Consider the following 27,556-nt stretch of genomic DNA (forward strand, 5'->3'; position numbering starts at 1 on the left):
AGTCATGACTTAGTCATGACATGACTGAGCATGCATGCATGCATGTTCCCCACCTTAATGATGCCCACAGTTTTGTTTGGAAGGCAGATTTCAAACAGATTATATCAATAACTTGATCATAAATGTGAAAAATGCCATGGATAAGAGGTCCCAAGAGCAATAGAGAGAGCTGACTTTTTCTGAGGGACTGGGAAGAGTTCTCTGAAAAACTGACAATTAAGCCAAGAAATGGGTAGGAGCTGGCAGATGAGGGAGAGGATGGAAGGAATCTGCCTCCAACTGGTTTTCCTTTAGGTGATTCCTACTAAATCACTTCAGTCATGTCTGACTCTTTGCAATCCTGTGGCCCGTAGCCCATCAGGCTTCTCTGTCCGTGGGATTTTCCAGGCAAGAACTCACTGAAGTGAGTTGCCATTTCCTTCTCCAGGGAATCTTCCCAACCCAGGGATCGAACCCTCAGCTCTTATGTCTCCTGCATTGGCAAATGGGTTATTTACCACTAGCGCCACCTGGGAAGTCCTTCAAGTAGGTGTTTGGTATTTTCCGTGTTTAGTATTTTCCTACCTGAAGTTGCTTGTCAACTGGTAAAATTTTAGTTCTATCATAAGGAGGTTACTGGTTTAGAATACTCAGAAAAAGAGGAAACTGTAATTTAGGGATTAAAAAAAGACAAGTAAAACTGATGTCAGAATAGAAGGAGAAATCATTGCAGGAGGATTTTGTGGGAGGTGAAAAGAGATGAGTGACACTAAACATAACCTCAGGACTGTTTCCATCTCTTGGATTTTCAGGGCAGAGTTCACATGGTTCTAGAAGAGCTGTTGTCTTGTGCTTTAGCTTGATGATACAATAGGCAGAATTCACAGCATACAAAACTGGGTATTTGAGCGGTGGTTCAAAAATTACCTATTCAGTTATGAAGAAGAAGTTTGATAAAAAGTTAACACAAAGACTCAAATGAGTTATGGTGGGAGCCAGGATGTGGAAGTTATTCTGTGTGTCGGGTCAGGAAAGCATTATACATTTTGAAGGCCTCCTAATGGATATATTGGGGGGAAAAATGAAATAAACCTTGAAATAGTGGGAAGGGAGATCATGACAAATTTCCAACAAATATAGCATGATAAATTCAAATCGATTGCAGAAAATAGTAATTACTTATTTCGTGTGCTGGGTGCTAAGTCACTTCAGTTGTGTCCAACTCTTTGCGACCCTATGGACATTAAATGTATGGAATTTCGTTACTATTCTTTTATAGATTATGCTGCCTTTATGTTCTGTTCTAGTGAGGAAAGTATTTTAAAGGATTTCTTGTCTTTCTTGTGACCTCAATCCTCATAACCATATTTTCCCATAATATTTTAGTATCTTCCATCTCAAATTCTTCTGCCATGGGATTTTCAGAAGTCTAATTTTCACATTTAGGGAAACAGCTATTATATATGTATATTATAAAACCAAATTGAAGTCATGCTAGTTATAAGATTATCTAGTTTGAAAAAGTAATGTCTAATTAGATATTCAGTTATTTTCTGGTAAATGAATCATGTCCTAAGTAGAGTTAAGCAACATGACCGTATGGAAGACTCCTTGAAATAGCTATTAATTTTTCTTTTGCAGAGACAAGTTAAGTGCTTCTATACAGTATATTTTGGAAGTGACCAACATGTTTCCACAGAAAGGCTCCTTATATGGTGGAACTGAAATCACTCTAATGGGTTTGGGATTCAGCACGATCCCAACTGAGAACACTGTGCTTTTAGGTAATAGTTTCATCCTCACAGGAGGGCTGTTATCGTATTTCTCATCTTAAAGGATGCGCTGTGGGTGCTGAGTTATTACACAAATACTCTGTCATGGAAGCTTCATATTTTCTATTAATGTATAAAAGGTTAACTGTATTTGGTTAACTGGTAAAAAAGAAACTAACTTTTTTATTTCGATTGTTTGTTATTGTTGTTCAGTAGCTCAGTTGTGTCCAACTCTTTGCAACCCCATGGATTGCAGCACTCCAGGCTGCACTGTCCTTCATCATCTCCAATAAATAGTCTGAATATTTAATGTGTGTCAAACACTTTAAATGAGAGATCTCTGTTCTAAAACCAATCAGTACTCAAACATAATTACTATCAGAAAAAAGTACCAAAGATCCTACTGTGTAATTGGAGCTTTTGTAGGGCTTTGACTATCCACTACTTATACTTCATCTCTGTATTTCTCAAAAACTATTTAAGAAAATGTTTTTTCCCCCATCTTTATTCTTTCCAGGGTCCTTCCCTTGCAATGTGACATCATCATCAGAAACTGTCATAAAATGTGTTCTACATTCAACAGGGAATGTATTCAGGATTACCAACAGTGGGGAAGATTCAGGTATAAGATGGCCTTTATATATTGTAAATAATGGAAGCATGTTACCTTGGAATTTAGATTTTTACTTATAATATTTCAGAGTATTCAGAGCATAATATTGTTATTTCTTTATATAATTTGTTTATAGTTTGTCTGGAATTTATCCATTTGACATAGGGGACCACATATGAATCAGTGGTAGACTTGAGTCTAAGAAGGCTAGGTTTAAAATTTCCAAGTTTAGGAATTGCCATTTGGTTTTATTGCCATACAGAACCTTCTGAATTACTATAGTTTGTTTCCCATTGTGGGTTTCTAAATAAATATCCAAATTGAAATTATGTAGAATTTTCATGCCTCAACGCCTGAGAAAATTTTTGATTTTAAAGAATTGATCATAGCTTTTAAAAATACCCCATGTGATATTTCTGAACAATTTTGTTTATTGACTCTAATTTTTTGCAAACTGTCTGTTCGTCATCAGTTTTGAAGTGGTGTGATTTATCTTTTTCTTAGCTTCACATTATCTCACTTTCCATTATTTATGTTTATTTTTATTATGTGTTTGAGTTAGACACATAAAAATTTTATAATGTTAATTGAACTTTTTTTCACTAGTGGCTATATAAAAGGACAATATTTGCAAAGATAGTTATCAAGAATTTTTCCTACTTCTCCTTTTTTCTTTAAAAAAATATGACTTAATTGCTCCCAGTACATGGATTAGGTTATGCCTGGTCACCATCAGTCTTAAATGTGTCTGTGGGAGACACAGTGACATGGCGTTGGCAAGCACATCCGTATCTCAGGGGAATAGGATACAGCGTTTTCTCTGTCTCCAGTCCTGGAAGTGTAATTTATGATGGCAAAGGATTTACCAATGAAAGAGAAAAATCTGCATCAGGTATGTTTCCACTTTGCTGCATTTTGCATCATGTTTGTTTTTCCTAAATATAATAAAAAAAAAATTTCTTTAGATTTAAAATACTTTTGCATAAATAATATATACAAATACAGGATGTGGTTTAGTTGACATTTTATTGTTATCACAAAATACTTAAAATTTATAAAATATTCTTAATGAATGCCTGCAAGGTATTTTGTACATCAGAGTTGAGTTTTGATATCAGAAATATATCTCTTTTCATTCTGAAATAATTAACCAGAAAAATATATTGAAACAAGCAAAATACAAAGAAATATATGTTTTAATGATTCCAGTCTGGCAGCAAGTAATGAATTTCTGTTGATTAAAATCAGCTTTAAAATCAGTCTTCCAGGACAACTTAGTGTACAATGTGCCTTTTAGACTGCCTATTTTGTTCTTCATGTGTAGCAGTTTGAACTTCTTATTCAAGAACACGAACTATTTTTCATTGCCTGTTGAGTTTTTCTGTAGGAGTCAGTAAGTTATGCCAGATATCACATGTTTTTTCTAGAAAAATTAATGCTGGATCTTGCCTTCATGGAATAGAATTTCATTATACAGGACAGCTCTTTTATAGCCATTTTATGGTCTTTTGATAGTCATTACCTTACACTTCTGTTGAAATATCATATGCTTGAAAACCTGTCATCTGTATGTGTGTTTGAAGGATCATTTCAAATTTATTTTCAAAGATGCATTAATTGCTTGTATTTGTTATGTACAATCTCATTTTATGGCAGGTTCATTTTCTTACCAGTTTACTTCACCTGGAATCCATTATTATAGCAGCGGGTATGTTGATGAGGCTCGCTCCATTTTTCTCCAAGGAGTCATTAACGTTTTACCAGCTGAAACCAGTCACATTCCCCTGCACGTGTTTGTGGGGGGCACTGAAGCTACATATGCTCAGGGTAAGAAGGTTAAAGATGGAAACCCTGTCACTTCAATTAAAGATGGAAACCCAGGGGGTATGCAATCTTTCTCAAGTAGGAGGCAGATGACTGGGTCTGACTGTCTCTTACTAGCCACATGACCTTGAATGGGTCAGGACTGCTCTGAGGCTAGCACTTATTCTATAAAATGAGGATCATGTTAATATTGTCCTGCCAATCTGCAGAATCCTCATGTGCCTCAAAGGAGATGTAATGTGAAAAAGTTCTGATACTCTGTGAGTGTCTGAAAATATATTAAAATGTGAGCTAATGTTATTATTTTATTTTCCCCATAGGATCTGGCCTTAGAGAAATTGAAAAATTAATCTTATATTCACTCTTAACCATATCATCTTTGTCCAGGTCTTTTAACTTTGCAGTGCCTGGGGCTTCTCTTGTCATTTGAAAAATAAAAAGGATTTACCAGAATATAAACCACCATCATCAAAATAACATAGCCTGAAAACAGTTCTTGTTTTAGAATTTTATCCATGACTTACAAGCAGTTCTTTTGTTTAAAGGCAGACCCGTGAGTTTGCACTTGGGAAGCTCGGTGTCAGGCTGCCAAGCAAGAGAACCCTTGTGTGACCTGAACAGTACCAGGGTTGAAAATTCAGAGAGATTGCTCTTTGAGCTTTCGAGTTGTCTTTCACCATCTATAAGCCACATTAGTCCATCCATCGGAACACTAAATGAATTGATAACAATTACTGGACGTGGCTTCAGTAATCTCACATGTGCTAATAAGGTAAGACTTTAAAGATCTTCTTTTTATTTCTGTATATGCATACAAGGAAGATGTTTCATCCATAACCTCATAGTTTAATTTACAGCAGCTTAATTGTGATATAATTCATATACTATACAATGCATCTATTTAATGTGCAAAATTCAGAAGCTTTTAGTATCTTCACAGAGTTGTGTATCCATTAATATGGTCAATTTTAGAATGTTTTCATTACTCCAAAAAGGAACCCCATGACCCTTAGGTATTATCTGCATCCCCTCCATACCTCTAGCCCTACCTAGACAACCATGAATCTTTCTCTCTCTGTGGATTTGCCTATTGTGAATATTCTTATAAATAGAATCATAGAATATGTGGTCATTTGTGACTAGCTGTATTCACTAAGCATAGCATTTTCAAGGTTCATCCACGATGTACCATGTAGCAGTACTTCATTTATTTTTTGGCTGAATGATATTCCATTGCATAACGTATACAGTTTATTTATCCACCCATTTGTTCATGGATATTTGGGTTCTTTTCACCTTTTGGGTTATTATCAATAATGTAGCTATGAATATTTGTGTATGATCATAGTTTAGGGGTTTTAAAAAAATATTTATTTATTTATTTGGCTGCTCTGAGTCTTAGTTGTGGCATGTGGGATCTAGTTTCTCAACCAGGGATCAAACCCAGGCCCCCTGCACTGGGGGCCTGGAGTTCCAGCCACTGGGCTACCAGGGAAGTCCTCATAGTTTAGTTTTAAGGTTAATCCAAAATATACCTTAATCAGTCTCCCAAATTAATTTTATGAATAAAAAGTTTTCACATGATCAATTTTTCAAATTTAGTCATTGCTTATACAAAATTTAAGTTCATGTTAGAGTAATGTATTGACTTGTTCATCTGTTCATTTTACTTTCAGGTTAAAATTGGTAGCTATCCCTGTGTTGTAGAAGAAAGTAGTAACAATTTCATTGTGTGTCGTATTGACCCTCAAAACTCAATGGATGTCGGCATCAGGGAAACTGTCACAGTAACTGTCTACAACCTGGGCATTGCCATCAACACACTGCCCAGTGAATTTGATAGGCGGTTTGTACTTTTGCCAAGCATCGCCATGATATTACCAAGTGCAGGGTCAACTACAGGAATGACCAAAGTGACCATAAAAGGCTCTGGGTTTGCAGTTTCTTCTGCTGGTGCACAAGTCCTGATGGGTCATTTTCCTTGTAAAGTTCTGTCAGTGAATTATACAGCCATTGAATGTGAAACATCTCCTGCACCCCAACAGCTTGTGGAGGTAAATCTCCGAATCCACGGGGTGCCTGCTCAGTGTCAGGGGAACTGCAGCTTTTCCTACCTAGAAAGCATCGCTGCATTTGTGACAAGAATCTTCCCAAACTCTATCCAAGGATCTGAAAAAGTTCTTATTGAAGGGGAAGGCTTTGGCGCTGTCTTGGAGGACATTTCTGTTTTCATTGGAAACCAACAGTTCAGAGCAATCGATGTTAATGAAAATAACATCACTGTTCTCGTGACTCCCCTTCCGGCTGGACTTCATTCTCTTAGTGTGGTGGTGGCAACAAAAGGCTTGGCTCTGGGAAACTTGACTGTCAGCAGCCCTGCAGTAGCCTCTGTCACCCCGACTTCTGGAAGCATTGGGGGTGGAACTACCCTGATGGTCACAGGAAATGGCTTCTCTCCAGGCAACACCACAGTCACTGTTGGGGATGAACCTTGTCAAATCCTTTCTGTCAATTCCAGTGACATCCACTGCCGTACTCCGGCAGGGACAGCTGGAAGGGTCAGTGTGAAGATCTCTGTGAATGCAGTCGCGTACCCACCTCTGTCATTTATGTATGCCTTGGAAGATACTCCTCTCCTCAAAGGAATTGTCCCAAGTACAGGTACTCTAAGACCTGCCTTTTGGGTGTCTTGATATAATATGATCAGTAGTATTTATTAGCATAGAATTGAAATAATGTTTACAAGTGATCATTAGGATTGTTTTTAGACAATACTCTTAATCAATATGTAGGATTTGAGTTCTGTATAGTCTCTGTTTTATGATTATTTTTTGTATATTTGATATTTCTTGGGTTTCCCTGGTGGCTCAGACAGTAAAGAATCTGCCTGCAATGAGGGAGACCTGGGTTTGATCCCTGGGTCTGGAAGATCCCCTGGAGGAGGGCATGGCAACCCGCTCCAGTATTCTTGCCTGGAGAATCCCCATAGATAGAGGAGTCCATGGGGTCACAAAGAATTGTACACAACTCAGCGACTAAGCACAGCGCATGGTGTCTATTTTGTGATTATTTTTGTGCATTCTTGAGATCATAATTGTAGTGAAACTCCCACTTCTATTTTAAAACAAAATCCCCATGAACTTGAACTAATTTTGTAATGAAGAAGAAATAGATGGATATCTATGGATAAAATTGGTCATTAGTTTGTGTCATTACTGTTGATACAGCATAGGAAATACCTGTTAAAATTCATAAGTAGTTGTTCTTTCGTTTCCATGAAACTTTAGTTGATTATTAACACAACAAAATTCTTCTAATGGGGTAACTGGCCCATTCGGATGGGAAAAAAGTATTATAAAATAGTATTTACTTAATTATTTAGCGTGAGTTGTTTTTCTAAGCTAAGAACTGATGGAGTGCCTTCTTGATCCTTTGTCACTGTGCTGTGCTGTTTCTGATCATCTTCAAGCTGCTGGAATGCTTATGATCATGTAATGAATTCTGGAGAGGCAGCTGTAGTCTCATGGCTGAGAACATGGCCTGGATACCTGGGTTCACATCTTCGCTTTTCTACTTTTCAGTGGTGAAACTTTGGTTAAGTTTCTTAAAATATCAGTTTCCTTATACATGCAGATACCTTTCTCATAAATAGAAGTTCATTCATAAAATGCCACTTAAAAGTTCCTTTAATAAAGAACTTATTAAATGTTGGCCTTTAAAAAAAAAGTCTTTGTTAGTTTACAGTGTCATGGGTAAGATGTATTCTCTGCTTTCAACAAGCTTGCTATTGAAATTTTCTGTTAGACATCAAGTTTTCTCATTTAGAATTTTAAAAAGTAAATATTAGCAATAACAATGGCATACTTCCCCCATATATTTGTAATCACTGCAAATGAAGAACTAGATATTGACATATGCTCCTTATTTCCATGAACCATTTCTGTCTCATCTCACTTTGAATGTATCTTTGAAAGCAGTGTATTTGAAGATAGAAGAGACTTGTAGACAAGTGAGAACTGAGCTATTTTATTTACTGAAGATACACAAGGTATAGATCATTCTTAGAACAATGCTTCCTTTTGAAAAGTGCAAATACCAGACAAGATTAAAACTTTAAGACCTTAAAACATTTTAAAATCTTATATCCTAAAACTATTCTTAACATGAAAGATCTCATTAATATCTATGATCTTTAAAATGATGACTTACATTTCAGTGATGCTTACTATGGTCAGTTATATGGTTATTTTTACTATCACTAGTTGAATTAAAAACAAACTACTACTTGGTGATTCTGCATTTGTAACAAGTTATGTTGATTAATATCTATTCACTTATTGTTTAGGTATATAAGTATGTGTTTGGATGACCTGTGAAAAATTCCATGTGTGTAATGCCCTCAATGCTTTTGTCAAAAGAAGGAAGGAAGGGAACAGAAGGATTGAAATACTTTATTCCAGTTTCATTTATTCAAGGCATTAACGTCAACATTCATCCAAGTCTTTAATTCCTTATTTCTGTATTGATTATCTTACACCTAATTATTTATATATCATGATTTGTTTATCAAGTCATATATATTGAAAATATCTGAGTGAAGAAAAAATAGTTCATTCCTCAGAAGGGTTGCAAATATCAAGAAAGTACCAAAAATTTTAAAAAGTAAATTTCATCCCTGAAATATACTCTAACCCACCACCCGCTACTCAGGCATTCATTTCATCTTTGAGGCATTTGTCCTTTCTTCCTGACTCTAGATCTTCTCTATTTTATTCTCTCTTTCCCATTAACCTGAATTATGAGTAACTTATAACTTCCATCTGTAGAATGGACAGATGCATTGGAAAATAATAAACATTGATATAAATATCTTACAGTTAAGATACCAAAGACTGCAATGAAATTATAGCCAAAATGTATATGACATGTATTGTTCATATTATTGTTCATATTAATATTAATTTTAAAATACTAGATATAATTTTGTTTATGTAGGTGAATAGGTGTATCTTTAAATGCATATCTAAGTATTAGAGTTTAGGTATGTATATGTATAGGAGAGATAATGGTCTGCCTTTCTTTTTAAGGTCCTCCTGAGACTGAAATTCAGATCACTGGATCTAATTTTGGTATTGACATCTTGGAAATTTCGGTGATGATAAGCAACATGCAGTGTAATGTGACCATGGTCAATGATACTGTATTGCAATGCATTGTTGGAGATCATGCTGGTGGCACTTTTCCTGTTACGATGCATCACAAAACAAAAGGTTTTGCTATGTCCACAGTTGTATTTAAGTACCCACTTACTATTGACAATATTCATCCAAGCCAAGGTAGGCATGAATGTGCCAGAGCCTAGAAATATTTAATATTGTTTCAGTAGATACTTATTTAGAAAGAAACATATTCTTCCAACCCTGCTAAAATGTATAGTTCTTGTAGCACATTAAAATATTTTTGTTTATGCATCAAGTAAATAAGCATGCAAAGGTACCCACCATTTCAAAATATTTGTTTAATGCCTATATTTCTCTTCATGCTATAGAATATATTTAAATTTTAATACTATTGGAAATGTCCAGATTATATGTGGAAATATTTTTTTAAAACTTCAAATATCACTGACATATAATTATGTCTACATAAAGAAATATCTTTTTCTGTTTGAAAATTATTTTAGTGGTTGAAAACCTTAAGAAATTATAACCAATGTACTTTTAACTAAAATAGTAATTTTACATTTGTGTTTTGACTACTAAAATTCTTTGTGACATTTCTATTAAATAAAATTTAAATTCCTAGAGGTAGTTTAAATAAATGACTAAATGTGACATTTACTCAGCGAGGGTTTTAAAACACTACAATCAAAAGAGATTCTGTTGCAATAATATAAAAATTTCCAGTTCTAAGGATCTTTTCATTTAATGAAATTAGCTTCCATTTCAGGTGTTAAATATATGTACAGATGAGGTTTTCTTTTCATTAACTTTGTCTTTCCTTCTTACGTGTCTTCACTAGGGAGCTTCGGTGGTGGTCAAACCATGACTGTGACAGGCACTGGGTTTAATCCACAAAATTCAGTTGTGTTAGTGTGTGGCTCAAAATGTGCAGTCGACAGACTGAAATCTAATCGCACAACATTATTATGTGAAATTCCGCCAAGTAATGGTAAGTAGTCCTCTGGAGGAGAGAATGGCAACCCCCTCCAGTGTTCTTGCCTGGAGAATCCCATGGACAGAGGAGCCTGGCGGGCTATGGTCCATAGCGTCGCACAGAGTCAGACATGACTGAAGCAGCTTAGCATGCACGAACAGTCAGAAAAAGAATGGCAGTCTCAGAACTGTTCAATTTTATAGAGATCAGTCTGAGTTTATTTTTTATCAAGGTTTTGTGTTTATTAGAGCAATTGAATCAACTTTATGGATTTCCTGATTTTCAGCAGTTTCTTCAGAATTTTGTTTTCTACCCTTGTGTATTCTCCAAGATTCATGATATTTGAGTTAGAATGAACTGTTTGTAACAAATAGCAGTTTTTTGGTTTATTACATAGGGAGAATACCAAATGGAAACCAAGTTTTTAGTACCTATTGGCGTATTAGCTTTTCCTTAAAGTTAGGATAGTGTATATGGCACGGTATACCGTATATATAGTATACATATATATAGTATAATGGTTATGAAGGCAGTGAATTCTGGTAACTCATTGTCAAGATTCAAGTCCAGGCTGTGTCTTTGAGCAAGTTATTCAACCTCTCTGTGCCTTGGTTGCCTCCTCTGTAAAAGGAAAATAATCACATTAGCCTACTTATTGTGAGGCTTGATAAGCCAATGTATGTAAAGTGGATAGAATGATATCCGAAACATGATACGTGATTTGCTATTATTATTACTCTTATTTTTTTTTATTATTATTTATTTACTTTTGGCTGCACTGGGTCTTCATTGCACTTTGCACAGGCCTTCGCCAGTTGGGGCCAGCAGGAGCTGCCCTTCCTTGCGGTGCGCAGGCTTCTCATTGCGGGGGCTTCTCTGGCTGTGGAGCGCAGGCTGCAGGGGCACGCGGGCTCCGTAGTTGGGGTTCACAGGCTTAGACCAGGGCCGGAACCCACGTCTCCTGCACTGACAAGTGGATTATTAACCAGTGGACCACCAGGGAAGTCCACTCTTACTTATTTTTCTTTAATGGTTAAAAGCCTGCCCTCTAAGGAGCCCCTGAATTTGTCCTACCACTGTCATCTCAGCTAAGTGACCCAACTCCTTTCTGCTTCAATTTGTCCAGCTACTGAAAGGAGATAATATTAACCCTAATTCAATGGGCTATTGTGAAGTTTAAATATCGAGTATCTTAAGTACACAACAAACCTTAATTTTCTAGCAAAATTTAAGAAGAACCAAAGAGACTAATACAGATGAATAAAGGATATGGTTTATATATAAACATTTTTAAAAAGCATTAACAAAATTTGATGAAGCTTTTCTAAACATTTTTGCTTCTTCTGATTTCTTAAAGAATATTTAAGAAAATGTAACATTTTGTGACTGGGCTTGTTTATCATTTTAACATCAGAGTTGGTATTCTGATTTTTTTTTTAAAATGCAGCAATGCTATCAAGATCTGTCAAGATTTGCTTGCCTTAACACGAGCTCTGCTTTTTTCCCAACATTTTTGAATTGCATTTCTGTAGTTTTTCTGTCTCTTACCTTGCTTTTAACTGCCACCCCTTGCCACTGTCAGGTCACCTGCTATGTTTCTTTGTTCCTTTCTAATTTGCAGTGTTGAATCCTCTAGGACTGGAAAACTAAACAGGCAGATTTGTAGAATCATCTGTAGTAAGAGGCTCTGAGGAAGGATCTAAGGGTTTTTCCTCTGGTGATAATGTGCATTTATTTTGTGAAGTTTTTGACTATTGCTAGACATCCTTATTAACTCACGTATAGCCAGTGAAAGTGACTTTGGTGACGGAAGGTCTGATGGAAAATATTTGGGGGTTTTGGACATGAGTAAGGGCCTGATGGCAGAACTGAACTCAGTTTGATGTCCTCCTATCACAGGGAGGGGACCCGAGCAAGCCTGTGAAGTGAATGTGGTCAACGGGAAGGATTCCTCTCGGTCCACGGCTCCTTTTAGATACAACATGTCACTGACGCCGTTCATCACCAAAATAGCTCCCAGGAGAGGCAGTACAGCAGGGGGCACCAGACTCACAGTCTTGGGGTCAGGCTTCAGGTACCGTCTTCACATTACACGTGCATGAATGCGTCTTTCCAGACTCAAGCCATTATACCTGCTTTCTCATGTGCCAGGACAGTGTTTAAATATAGTCAAATAATGTGTGCCCGGAGAAGGAAATGGCAACCCACTGCAGTATTCTTGCCTGGGGAAATCCCCTGGACAGAGGAGCCTGGAGGCCACAGTCCATGGAGTTGCAAAACAGTCAGACACGATTTAGTGACTAAACAACAAACAACAATGTGTACCTGGGTTTCCCACGTGGCACAGCGGTAAGGAATCTGCCTGCCGGTGCAGGAGCTGCAAGAGATATGGGTGTGACCCCTGGGTCGGAATGAGGAGGAGATGGAAACTCGAGCCCGGCGAGCTAGGTCCATGGGTTTGCAAAGAGTCTAACGCGGCTGAGCGACTGAGCACCTTACAATGTGTACCCATCTGCTGAAAAGCCACACTACTATTTACTGACTACATACTCTGTGTCAGAAACCTTCCTACTCCATAGAATCTTCCTGGCTTACTTTCTTAGATATTTTAAAATCCCATTTTATGGTTAGAAAACTAAAATTAAAGAAGATACTGATTTTCCCCAGATCCTAGTAACATCACAAATATAAATCACTTTCCTGTTATGCTTTCCCCCAAGTCTCATTTCCAACCATCATCTACTTCATTGGTTGAATGATACATCTCTTCAAGCATCAGATCCATTTCATTGTCACTATTTAAATTCCTTCTTCCTAAACATGTTCATTATTTGAGCTCAAACTTATGTACTGCACTGCCATCATCCTTCAAGTAGTTAAGACTGACTTCAAAACCCCAGATCATTTAAATCATAGCAGGCAAAGCTAATTCCTCACATACTTATAGCTACCTTGGACTTGCATTTTTACACAAGGGTTAAGTCCCAAAGTCTGTGAATATGGCAAGAATGCCAGCTAAACAAAATGATCACAGAAAGTCTCTCATTAAAGTGCCATTTTGGAGAAGAATGTAGAATCTCTCAATAATTTGAACCCAAACATTTTTTCTCCAATGCTGCAGTACTTGCTATACAGTTTTATTTCCCAACCTCTTAATCTCTTTGTTTACTTTTTTCTCAACAAATATTTTAAAGTTTTACTACTGAAAAAAGTGTCAGTCTGTACTTGATAGCTCATGGGGTAAGACCATTATTTTTTCAATAATACAAGTAATAATGTTTGTCAGTGTGACCCAGAAATTTGAGAAAAACATCAATGTTTTGTTTTCCTCCTTTTTACTTTACAGTGAAAATGTAGAGGATGTTCTCGTTACCGTAGCTGAAGCCACATGTGATGTTGATTATTCCAACAAGACATGTATCATCTGCATGACAAATGCCCACACTCCTTCAGGGTGGGCTCCAGTCCACGTCAGCCTCAGAAGCACCGGCCTGGCCAAACGGGTAACAATGCTGTGGCATAGAGTAGTCTCAGCAGTAGAAAAACTGGCCTTATGGGAAGTGAAGTCACTAGTAACGCACTTTTTACTTTGTTAATTTCTCCAAAAAATAACTGAGATGTGACTGTAATAAATTTAAAGTAGGTTTTTTTTTTTTTTTTTTTTACTTATTACTAAAATGTTTATAATTTCAGATTTCTGATTTTTCTGGGTTGCGGGTAATTGGTAATAGATTTTTAAAGTTTTTTATTATTGTGAAATGAATCAACTGGCAGTTCTAATGTATTTAAAGTAGGTTATACTTTATTATTAATGAAGATGTTCATTGTCTTAGATTTCTTCGTTTTGAGAAATTAAATGATGAAATCTCTGAATTAAATTTTTAAAGTCTCTTGTGTTCTGTTACAGGCTAATGCTGACTTCCTGTATGTGGACACTTGGTCCTCCAACTCCTCATGGGGAGGAAAATCTCCCCCAGAGGAAGGCTCCCTAGTTGTTATTACAAAAGGACAGACAATTTTGCTGGATCAAAATACCCCCATCCTGAAAATGTTGCTTATTCAAGGTAAATGTCTGAAAATCTGTTTCTAAGACTCTGCCTGTGAAATGGTTCTGTGAGGTTAATTTAATCAAGATTCATGATTATGAACAGAGTTATATGATGTTTCAAATTCAGAGTGTAGTGCTGAATTTATTAAATTGAGTGTTATTATCCATTTGTGGTTATGAAATTATTTACTGTGTTTCCACCAGAATGTTTTAATAAAATAGAATAGAAAACATCAGAGTGTACCACACTCATATGGGTAAGCATGTTTTAAAGTTAAATATTTCCTGAAACTTTTGTTTCGATAACTGTATGTGTTTGTGTGTGTATATGTGTAAGTGAATCCACATGGAGTGAATTAAACTGTAAAACAGTATTTCCTATTTAGAAAAACTAGTATAGTGGGTCCTGGGGATTGTAAAAACCTTGGAGATTTGTTAAATTCTATACTAAATGACCTCTTGCTCCTGTTGGATGTCAGATTGTGGTTTAACCTTTGCCTGTGAACCTGCTTTCAGCTGTTACCCAAAGTTCTCATTGTTTCTTAATATTCTATTTTTAATACAGAAAATTAAATAACCAGAGCTGTTACAACTGTGTATAAAAGAAAGAATAATTGGCAAGAGTAAAACACTTGGAGATTCAATATATAAAGCTTTGCCATAATGGTCTTACCTAATCAAAGACCTTTGCATTTTGTTTTTGTTTCAAATCCTGGGTATAATAGTAGTGTTTCACTTCTTTGAAGTTAATAACTATTGAACATTTGGACAAGTGAAGTTTTACTGTCCACAAATCTACATGAGTCTCTTAAAAAATGTATCCCAGCACATTCTTTAATTATGCTAATCATAGGCTATAGCTATTGCTGGTGCAAATTAGTGGATAAAAGTTCGGTGCTAATGTTGATATTACAATACTTTCTATAAAAAGTGTTTTTCTTTTCTTTCAATTTTTTGTTCTTAATTCAAATTTGAGGTCCTCTGTTTGTAGAACTAGAAACTGTAGCTGCACTATTTAGTAGCATTTAAAATAACAAATGATCAAGGGAAAATGATCTGGTTTGGGGTTTGATTTTACTTCATATTGCCAAAGAACCAAAGTGAAGTAACATGAATAGAAAAAGCAGATCGGAATAAGAAATCAAAGTTTTAATGTATAATTTAATAAATAGATTTTAATATGAATTTTCCTTGTAATATATTTCAAAATTGTATGGCTTTTAGGTGGAACTCTAATATTTCATGAAGCTGACATTGAACTCCAGGCAGAAAATATTCTAATTACAGATGGAGGTGTTCTGCAGGTATTTGAGATAACTTGAACTGTGTTTATTGATAACCTCTCTCCATTTCTTTCTAAAATATCATGTGTGAAATGGACAGTTAATTATGCTAGACTCTCACCAATTTATCTTTTTGTAGATCTCAGTTCTTAGCATAAAGTCTTTTTTTCTGGATTGTAAAAGTTTTTCAGAATATTTTTGTGCTTTTAATGCAAAGATAAAGCATACTTTTGGAGAGCAGAAATTTAAACAGTGCAAAAAAAAAAAATTACCTCTGAGCTGTATGTGGCCAAAGTCAATCAGTATCCTTTCCAAAGGTCTGGCACAGTGTATTTGACTGACTAGAAAATGTAAGGTTTATCTTTTGGAGGAAAATGTAAGGTTTATCTTTCTCTTCATACTGAGAATGGAGTAGTCCATTCTCAAAAGAGGGGAGAGAAGGAAGGAATTTGCTTTTGGGTGATGAGAATCGTGGCTAATGAGTTTCAACTTTCTGAGTGATGCTCGTGAAATCCCTTGCAGATTGGGACAGAAGCAGCCCCATTTCAACACAGGGCGGTCATTACCTTGCACGGGCACCTGAGGTCTCCTGAACTCCCAGTATATGGCGCCAAAACGCTGGCTGTGAGGGAAGGAATCCTGGATCTGCATGGTATGGCTCAGGGAATTGGTCCAGGAGAGACTAGCCAAGAAGCCAGAGATAATCATCCGGATAACTCTCTAAACGCAGCCTTGCCAAGCTTCTCCTGTCTTTATGTATTATTCTCTCTTTACCCCCCTTTATCTCTTCCCTCCTTCACACAGGCCAGGTCAACCCCTACAGAGCACCGAGACACACCCGAGGTCACTCCTGAAAAGCCCTTCCATCACATTGTTTGCCTAATTTGGCACTTGAGACAGTTCATATTGATTGTTTTCTTTATTCATCTTATCTGAATAGAAAAGCATTAAGTCTGGAAGCAAAAATTGTCACGTCTTCCATTTGTATTTTAAAATGGGCTCTTTCTAACATACAACTATAAATTTATAGTTGCACTTTTCTGTAACTATATTCTGGAAAATTATCAGCAAATAAAAGCTATTGTAATCCTGTTTGTGGTGTCAGGGTAGCATTGTTTAAAGGAAGTATGGTGTGAACCTTTTTAAATGAAGTCTTCTCTATTGTAATGTGCGTGCGGCTAAGTCACTGCAGTCGGGTGTGACTCTGTGTGACCCTATGGACTGTAGCCCACTGGGCTCGTCTGTCCATGGGATTCTCCAGGCAAGAATGCTGGAGTGGGTTGCCATGCCTTCTTCCAGAAGATCTTCCCAACCCAGGAATCGAACCCACATGTCTTATGTCTCCTGCATTGGCAGGTGGGTTCTTTACCACTAGTGCCACCTGGGATGCCCTCTTTATTGTAATAATCTACTTTTTTTTATAAGTTTATAATATATAAACATGATACCTGATTGACCATATATGTCTTGCATTGGGCTAAATATATACACTAATAAAATTTTCAGAAATTTACACATTTCATTTGTCTCCAGATTATCAATTTAAGCAACTCCTATCAACAAAGACAAAGGTAATAGGCCTTGCCCATTTTATCAATGTATGCCTCTGGCCTTTTTATCAAGAGTATCATACCATTCTGGAGAAGGAAATGGCTACCCACTCCAGTATTCTTGCCTGGGAAATCCCATGGACAGAGGAGCCTGGTGGGCTACAGTCCATGGGGTCTCAGAGAGTCGGACGTAACTGAGGGACTAAACAGCAAAATGATGCCATTTATACTGAGTTTATATAAAGGAGATTGTCATACATGAAATATATCATTGCAGAAGGACTTTTACAAAATGTGTAGACCCATACATGTTATTACAAATGTGACTTACTTTTATAAAGCAAGTACTCTAAATTTTTTTTTGGAGAAAGGTATAAGATGCTAAGTTAAAATGCATCTTCTCAAAAAGTTATTCAATCCAGGAGATTAAAATGCATAAAACTCTTAATATTCCAGAAGACATACCTGAGGAAGCTCTCAGCTGGTTTGTATGTTGGTTCCAGGTCTGCCTCTTCCTGTGATCTGGACTCGTTTGGCTCATACTGCAAAGGCAGGGGAACGGACTTTGATTTTACAAGAAGCAGTAACATGGAAACCAGGAGATAAGATTGTAATTGCAAGCACAGGACACAGGTATGGTATCTTCTGGATCTGATAATTTTGACTTAGAATAGAAATTTGTAACTGTGTAAAAAAGGTATGACTCAGGAGGTCCACAGCCATTTAATTTAAATTTGAAACCTCAAGTAAAGAAGCCGGGACAGCCAAATATTTATTTGTCAGATATTAACATTGAGTTGATCCCCAGTGCGAGTTTTAATTGAATTTACCATAAGAAAAAGTATAAATATATACTAATAAAAGATTTAGTCATTTTTCATGGTTCAGTTCCCACGTAAGATTTCATTTGACAAGAGCATTCTGCTACTAAAAGGTATTTGAAAACCTCTGAATGATGTCATATAGAGTACAGTAAGTCAGAAAGAGAAAAACAAATACCATATATTAGTGTATGAATTTGGAATCTAGAAAGATGGTACAGATGATTTCTTTTTGCAGGGCAGGAATAGAGACATAGACGTCGAAATGGACATGTGGACACAGTGGGGAAATGGAGGGTGTACCGAACTGGGAGGGTAGCACTGACATATACACATGAGCACGTGTGAAATAGACGGGCTCTGGGAAGCTGTATAGCCCAGGGAGCTCACCTCACTGCTCTGTGATGACCTAGAGGGGTGGAATCAGGGTAGGGTGGGAGAGAGATTCAAGAAGAAGGGGATATATGTATACTTATGGCTGATTCACATTGTACAGCAGAAATTAACACAACATTGAAAGCAATTATACTCCAATTAAAAAAAAAAAGAAAACCTCTGAGTGAGAGCTTTAGCTGAGTACATCAATGCATGCAAAAATGTAAATGAGCTTCTTTGTTTGGGGTCACCAAGGAGCACAGTTGAAAGCAGCTAGTTAAGTCTTTTTAATCTTACAGTCTTGGCAGTGGTTCCCATGGAGCAAAATTGTTAGTAATGATTGAATGATAGGGATGAAATTATAGTGTAAGTAATGATTAACATGACCTTTGATGTCTGACATTTTATCATGAAACTGCTTATGGCCCTTAATTACTGTTTAATTATATATTTTGGCAAATAAGAAATACAAGGAACAAAACTAATATAGCTACACCAAGAATTCTGGTGGGGAGATAAAGCAAAAGAAGCTTTATTTTTGCTTTATTATTCAAATTATGTAATAGCAAAATTGGATATAGTTATGTGGATCAGGGAACAAATAGTAATTTATGACAAGAAACAGCTAAGTTGTATTAAGATTGTGACTCAATTTAAAATTAAAATTCAAGATGGCATTTTGAATTTGTCCCTTTCCAAGTTAAAAATAGACTTGCAGATGTTAGGAAGAGTTAAATATATACTTGGCTTTATAAGCACCCTCTTTTTTTTTTCTCTGCCCTTGGGATGATATAATGGCAAAGTTAAAAAGCAGCAAAATGACAGGGCTTACTTATAGAATAGGAAGTCCTCATAGCTTTTCCAGGTGACAGAAAAGTAAGTTTAGAACTTATGGGTTGCAAAGAGTCAGACATGACTGAGTGACTGAACAACAAAGCAAAGTTTTAATAAACAAGAATTTAGGAATTTCCCACCAAATCTAATTAGTTGTTCACTATTTCATTTGTAAATCCTATTTGAGTGTTTGCAAAGCAGGTGGTTAAGAATACTACTTCTAAAGTTAGTTGACCTATATCCAACCCCTGGTAATACCACTTACCAGGCCTAATGCCATATTATTTTGCCGCTCTGTGCTTCATTGAAATTGGAATGCTGTTAGTATGTATCTCAGAGTTATTGTAGGGATTAAATGAGTTAATATGTGTAAAACAGAGTGGAACTTGGCTCAAAGTTAGTGCTATATGTGTGGATATTATTACCAAGGAAGGAAAGGTGCATTTAGGTGAAACGGCAGCCTACTTCAGTGTTCTTGCCTGGAGAATCCCATGGACAGAGGAGCCTGGCGGGCTACAGCCCGTGGGGTCACAAGAGTCGGAGATGACTTAGTGACTAAAAACCAAAACATATAAAAATCCTTTTGAGATCTTTTCTAAAAATATCATCTCTGTATCATCTGAATCTAAGAGAATTAGGAGAGGTTAGTCCAAATCACCTGAGGGATCTTGTAATATTATTGATAGACCCTATTCAAACATTCTTAGTCTCCACTTCCCCCTCCCCCCTGCCCCTCTAATTCCTTCCTTGGGTCTTTGGGAATTGTGTCTTTCCATCCACTTACCATCTTGGAAAAGAACTAACTTTGGTCTCTTGTAACATCAAGCTTTTCTGTCTCTCTCCACGCCTCCTCTCTCCCCCTCCCTTTCTCTCTCTCAATTATTGAATCACTTAAATACCATGCCCATTTCTTCCATTTCAATCTCACTTTCCATTTTTTCCCTTAAACCCTACAATCTAATTTTCATCTTCTTGAAATTTTTCCTAGTAACCTTCTGACTATCAGCTGTCTTCGCTTCCTGCACATCACCAAGTTCTTTGGGTTCTGCCCTTGAAATGCTTCTTCCACCAGCTTTCCTTACTTTCAGTTGAATTTAGACTCCCAGTCCCTCACACTGGAATATTCCATCATCTTCTTATTTGGGTTCCATTCCTTTACCTTCTTCTCTCAGGAATTTATTCTGCATTGATTTGATCAGCCAGTCACATCTATGACTGAGTTGTGACAGGTACTCAGTATACAGAATGATTCAACGGGTGCCTTATCTAGAGGAGCAGACAGCTATGGGAAGGAGAAAGAAGTAAATGGGTGATAGGTCTGCAATGTGGTAACAGTGAGTGCTAGTGGGGCGTCAGGAAGTGCTTATCGGGAATCCAGAGGAAGAGCTGGGGAAGTTGAGAGAGGTGCTTTACAATCTAGTTCACATGCAACATTGTTATTTGACCTTGTAGTTAAAGGAGGAGAAAGATTTGCCAAGGAAGAGAGAAATCAAAAAGCAGTGTCAGGAAGATACATTGATAACTCCCCTAAAGGCACCTCTGTCAACAGCATCAGTCACACACGTTAGTAGATAAAACACAAAATCAGCCGTAGAAACACGTGTCTCTCTGAAGTTAGGGGCACCATTGCTTGGTACCCAACTCCCAGTACTTAACTCTGAGTCTAGAAAACAGGCTTGTTCTTGTCCAGTGGCTAAGGAGTGTTTGACTCTTTGCGAGCCTGTGAACTATAGCCCACCTCTGTTCATAGAATTTCCTCTGTCCATGGAATTTCCAGGCAAGAATATTGGAGTCGGTTGTCATATCCTCCTAGACACTCAATAAATGTTTGTTGGAAGAACTCAGAACATGAATGTGTATATTATCGATTTGGCCAGTCCTTTTGCTGGAACTTGGGGTGTGTGGGAGGAATGGGTAGAATGAGACCTCCTGAGCTCACCTCAGTCATTTCTTTTCCCTGCTCTGGAACCTCCAGTGGACTCCCTCTGTAAGGGTTTTGCCAACCTCAGCACTATTGATGTTTTAGACAGGGTCATTCTTTGTTGTGTATCACAGGAGGTTTGGGAACATCCTCAGCCACTACCTACTAGGAGCAACACCACCACCACCGATACCACCACCACCACCACCAGTACCAACACCACCAACACCACCACCAATGCCAACACCACCACCACCAATACCAACACCACCAACACCACCACCAATGCCAACACCACCACCACCAATACCAACACCACCACCACCGATACCACCACCACCACCAGTACCAACACCACCAACACCACCACCAATGCCAACACCACCACCACCAACACCAACACCACCAACACCACTACCAATGCCAACACCACCACCACCAATACCACCACCACCACCACTGATACCACCACCACCACCACCAGTACCAACACCACCAACACCACCACCAATGCCAACACCACCACCACCAATACCAACACCAACACCACCAATACCAACACCACCACCACCAATACTAACACCACCACCAATACCACCACCACCACCACCAATACCAACACAACCAACACCACCACCACCAATACCAACACCACCAGCACCAATACCAACACCACTGACACTAATACCACCAACACCACCAACACCAATACCAACACCACTGACACCAATACCACCACCATCACCACCAATACCAACACCACCAACACCACCAACACCACCACCAATACCAACACCATCAACACCACCACCACCAGTACCAACACCACCAACACCACCACCATCAATACCAACACCACCAACACCACCACCAATACCAACATCACCACCACCAATACCAACACCACCAACACCACCAACACCACCACCAATACCAACACCATCAACACCACCACCACCAGTACCAACACCACCAACACCACCACCATCAATACCAACACCACCAACACCACCACCAATACCAACATCACCACCACCAATACCAACACCACCAACACCACCAACACCACCACCAATACCAACACCACCAACACCACCACCACCAATACCAACACCACAAACACCACCACCAATACCAACACCATCAACACCACCACCACCAGTACCAACACCACCACCATCAATACCAACACCACCAACACCACCACCAATACCAACATCACCACCACCAATACCAACACCACCAACACCACCAACACCACCACCAATACCAACACCATCAACACCACCACCACCAGTACCAACACCACCAACACCACCACCATCAATACCAACACCACCAACACCACCACCAATACCAACATCACCACCACCAATACCAACACCACCACCACCGATACCACCACCACCACCAGTACCAACACCACCAACACCACCACCAATGCCAACACCACCACCACCAATACCAACACCACCACCACCAATACTAACATCACCACCACCAATACTAACACCACCACCACCGATACCACCAGTACCAACACCACCACCACCACCACCAATGCCAACACCACCACCACCAATACTAACACCACCACCACCAATACTAACACCACCACCACCACCACCACCACCACCAATACCAACACAACCAACACCACCACCACCAATACCAACACCACCACCACCAATACCAACACCACTGACACTAATACCACCAACACCACCACCACCAATACCAACACCACTGACACCAATACCACCAACACCACCAACACAATACCAACACCACCAACACCACCACCAATACCAACACCATCAACACCACCACCACCAGTACCAACACCACCAACACCACCACCATCAATACCAACACCACCACCAATACCAACATCACCACCACCAATACCAACACCACCAACACCAACACCAATACCAACACCATCAACAACAACACCACCAGTACCAACACCACCAACACCACCACCACCAATACCACCACCACCAACACCATCACTAATATGAACACCACCATCACCAATACCAACACCATCAACAACAACACCACCAATACCACCACCACCAATACCAACACCACCGACACCAACATCAACACAACACCTCCCACCCTACTGCGTTATGACAACCAAAAATGTGTCCAGGCATTGCCAAATGTCCCCAGGGTGGTAAAATCACCCTTGGTTGAGAGCCACTGTGTGTGATCCTCAAAGCTGTAAGGAGTTGTTCTTTTGAATACTTTAGAGAGAGTAAAACACCATCTTCAAATTCCTCTTCAGCATACTGTATGACATAAACATTTTCCCCTATTTTATAGATGAAGTTTTCAAAATAGAATAAAACAAATACACCAAAACAATAGTGTATTAATTTATATTAATTCCGAGAGCTTGTGGTTAAAATTTTTACAGACACAGCCAACGAGAAAATGAAAAAAGGACCATTGCATCTGTATCTGCTGATGGCAGGAATATAACGCTCACTGATCCACTGAATTACACACACTTGGGGATCACTGTCACCCTCCCTGATGGAACTCTTTTTGAAGCAAGAGCAGAAATTGGAATTCTTACAAGAAATATTTTAATAAGAGGATCTGACAATGTGGAGTGGAACAGCAAAATCCCAGCATGTCCTGATGGGTTTGACACAGGTAACTTTAATAGCCTTAGTGTGTCAACTTAAATGTTTCCAGACATTGCAGAAATACTCCCTGTGGGCAAAATAAGCTCCTGTTCAGAACTAATAGACTTGGTTATGCACTGGCAATAAATAAGCCCCAAATTTTAGTGAGTTAAAATGGTAAAGGTTTATTTCTTATTTATGCTACATATGTCTAGTATGAGTCAACAGCAGGGCTCTGATCACTGTAATTTTCCAGGGTCTGGGTTGATGGAGGCTTCATCCCTACATGGGTTTCCATGGTCTCTGAGACAAGAGATCAGAAGGCTGGGAAGTTAAGCACCAGTAGTTAGTTACTTTGGTCCTGAAGGGATATGTGTCTCTTCTACTCAGGTGTCAATAGTTGGGACTGGTTCTATGGCTATCCTTAACTTACCATAGTTCTCAGAGATATATAATATATACATATGTATATGGACTTCCCTGGTAGCTCAGCAGTAAAGAATCCACCTGCAGTGCAGGAGCTGCAGAAAAAGCAGGTTCCATCCCTGGGTCGGGAAGATCCCCTGGAGGAGGATGTGGCAATCTACTCCAGTATTCTTGCTGAAGAATCCCATGGATAAAGGAGCCTGGGAGGCTCCAATCCATAGCACTGCAAAGAGTTGGACACGACTGAAGTGACTTAGCATGCCCACATGCACATATACATATGTGTGTATATATGTTTACATAAAACTATGTATAAGTATTGGAGAAGGCACTGGCACCCCACTCCAGTACTCTTGCCTGGAAAATCCCATGGACGGAGGAGCCTGGTAGGCTGCAGAGCATGGGGTCGCTAAGAGTCAGACACGACTGAGGGACTTCACTTTCACTTTTCACTTTCATGCATTGGAGAAGGAAATGGCAACCTGCTCCAGTATTCTTGCCTGGAGAATCCCAGGGACGGCAGAGCCTGGTGAGCTGCCTGCCGTCTATGGGATCGCACAGAGTCGGACACGACTGAGGCGACTTAGCAGCAGCTGCAGCATGTATAACTATATAAATGTGTAAAGCTAGGAAGCACAGTGCATTTAAGTCTTTTTAAATATTTTATGTGATCACTACTACTGTTGTTGTTGTTGGTTAATTGCTAAGTCGTGTCCGACTCTTTGAGACCCTGTGGACTGCAGCCGGCTAGGCTCCCCGTCCATGGGATTCTCCAGGCAAGAATACTGGAATGGATTGCCATTTCCTTCTCCAGGGGATCAAACCTGTGTCTCCTGCATTGGCAGGCAGATTCTTTACCGCTGAGCCACCGGGGAAGCCCACTGCCATTACAATCCTATAAGTAGTCGAATAATAACTGGTCCACCTTAGGTACAGCCTTTTCTTCAGTGGGAAGCATAAGACAAAGCTCACTGGATTCAATGTCAAGTGACCTGCATTCTGATTCCAGTTCATCTGCATCATCTCACTATGTCCATTGTAAACCTAGTTTCATCCTGTTTTATATAAAAATACTCCCTGTTTTGCCAACCTATTGTTGTAAGAATTAAGTGAAATAATGCATGTTCTAATCTTGTACCAGTGTAAGATTGTATCAACTACATTAATCCCAAATGTTGTGAAAAACAAATTCAGAGACAATAAAGCAAAATACCTTTATCAGCATTCATTCAGCCATTCAAATATTTATCTAGTATCTTTGAAAGATACTAAAGTAAGTACTTGTGGGCTTCTCTGGTAGCTCAGACAGTAAAGAATCTGCCTGCAATGCGGGAGACCTGGGTTTGATCGCTGATTTGGGAGGATCCCCTGGAGAGGGCATCCCCACTCCAGTATTCTTGCCTGGCGAGTCCTCTATGGACAGGAGAGCCTGGAAGGCTATAGTGGGATCACAGAGAGTCGGACACAGCTGAGCGACTAAGCACAGGACAGCAGAGTAAGCACTTTAGGGGATGCGAAGGTGAACAAGACAAGGCACTTACCTTCCTTACTGTGCAGAGGAGGGATAACGTGGATGCAAACAATTATGTCCTAGGATAAGATTAAAATTATATACAAATAAAAAGATATGACTAGGTGTGAAAAGAAGTCTTTATATAACGAGAGAATTTTGACTCAGTTTTCCTTTGTTGTATCTTAAAAATTATTTTTAAAGGTGAATTTGCTACACAGACATGTCTCCAAGGAAAGTTTGGAGAAGAAATAGGAAGTGACCAGTTTGGAGGCTGCATTATGCTTCATGCTCCTATACCTGGTGCTAACATGGTAACTGGAAGGATTGAATATGTGGAGGTAAGAGGCACTATTATTAATGGTTTGTCCAAAGTTATCTATACAATGAGTTTGTATTGAGCACCTGCTTTTTGCCAGATGCTGCTTATAATAATGTTTGGTAGAAGAGACATATAAATAAACAGTGTCAATACATCTGTTATTCATGTATATCATCATGCCAAAATTTTGTTTCTCTCTTTTTCTTATACCCACCCCATGTCAAATTCATTAACAAATTCTATCCCAAAGTAGTGTGTCCTGAATCCATTATTTTTCCAGCACGCCACCTGTTTCCAAACCCAAACCACCATCACCTCTCACCTGGACTACTATGCTTTTCTCCTAACTGGTCTTCCTGCCTCCACCTTTTCTGCAACAGAATCTCCACACCACAGCCAAAGTTCAGCTTTTTTATTTTTGATTTTTTTATTGGAGAATAATTGGTTTACAATATTGTGTTGGTTTCTGCCATACATCCCCATGAATCACCCACAGGTATACATGTGTCTCCTCCTTCCTGAACCCCTCTCCCATCTCCCTAGAGCCTATTATCCAGAGTGAAGTAAGTCAGAAAGAGGAAGACAAATATCATATATTAATGCATGCATATGAAATCTAGAAAGATGGTACTGATGAACTTGTTTGCAGGGCAGCGATGGAGACAAAGACATAAAGAACAGATGCATGGACAAAGTTCAGGCTTTAAAGTGTGAATCAGATCTTGCCACACTGTGTTCAAAACTCTTCAGTAGCTTCACAATACACTTAAAACAAAATGTCCACGCTCTTCCCAGAGGAGCCACACCATCTGACCGCACTCTGGCCCCTTGCTGTCTCGTGTGAACTGCCCTTGGCTCCCACCATGCTGGCCACATAGGCCTCCCTGCATCAGGTGACCACGTCAGGCACATTCCTAGCTCAGTTCTTCCCACTTGCTCTTCATTTTCCTTAGAGTGCTTCTCTGCCAGGTACTTCCGTGTTCACACTCATCTCAGTCAGATCTCTTCTCAGATGTATCTCTTCAGAGAGGCCGTGCCTCACCACCTTTGTTTTAAAGAGCTGCCTATTTTTCTTTATTAACTCATAACTCCAGATATATATATATATATATATATATATATTTAATCTCTTCTTCTAGAACATAAGCAGTCCTTCTAGTTTTCTACTGATTCCTCTGTAGCTGGAGCAGTGCTTGGTACATAGCAGATTCTTAATTGACTATAAATTGAACAAATACATAAATAAAAGAAAAATATGCAAGTTATGTCTAAGATATCAGGAGCTCCTCTGTATCTCAGTCTATATAATCTGGGTTTAGCATAGTATTTCTCAAGTATTCAATAAAAGGAAGGAGGGTATGAAGGAAGGAAGGATAGTAAAATCCATAAATCTGTTAAATTGGGAACACCCAACTGTAGTAAGGGTGGCAGAGTCAATGGCTACATTTGGTAAAACTCTCCTCCTCCTAGGTTATGTTAC

The 27,556-nt window shown here is 38.7% G+C and overlaps 1 protein-coding gene across 1 annotated transcript in view; it reads left to right on the forward strand.

Annotated features, from left to right (window-relative positions):
• PKHD1L1 (PKHD1 like 1) overlaps nucleotides 1–27,556 on the forward strand; it is a 168,295-nt gene that overhangs the window by 72,743 nt on the left and 67,996 nt on the right. Inside the window, exons 33-48 of the mRNA XM_065903297.1 lie at nucleotides 1,621–1,763; nucleotides 2,269–2,373; nucleotides 3,068–3,256; nucleotides 4,021–4,191; nucleotides 4,734–4,960; nucleotides 5,865–6,849; nucleotides 9,276–9,524; nucleotides 10,210–10,359; nucleotides 12,244–12,418; nucleotides 13,691–13,847; nucleotides 14,252–14,408; nucleotides 15,617–15,696; nucleotides 16,198–16,327; nucleotides 17,729–17,858; nucleotides 23,605–23,846; nucleotides 25,959–26,095. Coding sequence (XP_065759369.1) covers nucleotides 1,621–1,763; nucleotides 2,269–2,373; nucleotides 3,068–3,256; nucleotides 4,021–4,191; nucleotides 4,734–4,960; nucleotides 5,865–6,849; nucleotides 9,276–9,524; nucleotides 10,210–10,359; nucleotides 12,244–12,418; nucleotides 13,691–13,847; nucleotides 14,252–14,408; nucleotides 15,617–15,696; nucleotides 16,198–16,327; nucleotides 17,729–17,858; nucleotides 23,605–23,846; nucleotides 25,959–26,095 — 3,427 coding nt within the window. The remainder of the gene's footprint in view (nucleotides 1–1,620; nucleotides 1,764–2,268; nucleotides 2,374–3,067; nucleotides 3,257–4,020; nucleotides 4,192–4,733; nucleotides 4,961–5,864; nucleotides 6,850–9,275; nucleotides 9,525–10,209; nucleotides 10,360–12,243; nucleotides 12,419–13,690; nucleotides 13,848–14,251; nucleotides 14,409–15,616; nucleotides 15,697–16,197; nucleotides 16,328–17,728; nucleotides 17,859–23,604; nucleotides 23,847–25,958; nucleotides 26,096–27,556) is intronic.

This window comes from Muntiacus reevesi, chromosome 12 (assembly GCF_963930625.1).
Source record: "Muntiacus reevesi chromosome 12, mMunRee1.1, whole genome shotgun sequence".
In the NCBI taxonomy this organism is placed as follows: Eukaryota; Metazoa; Chordata; class Mammalia; order Artiodactyla; family Cervidae; genus Muntiacus; species Muntiacus reevesi.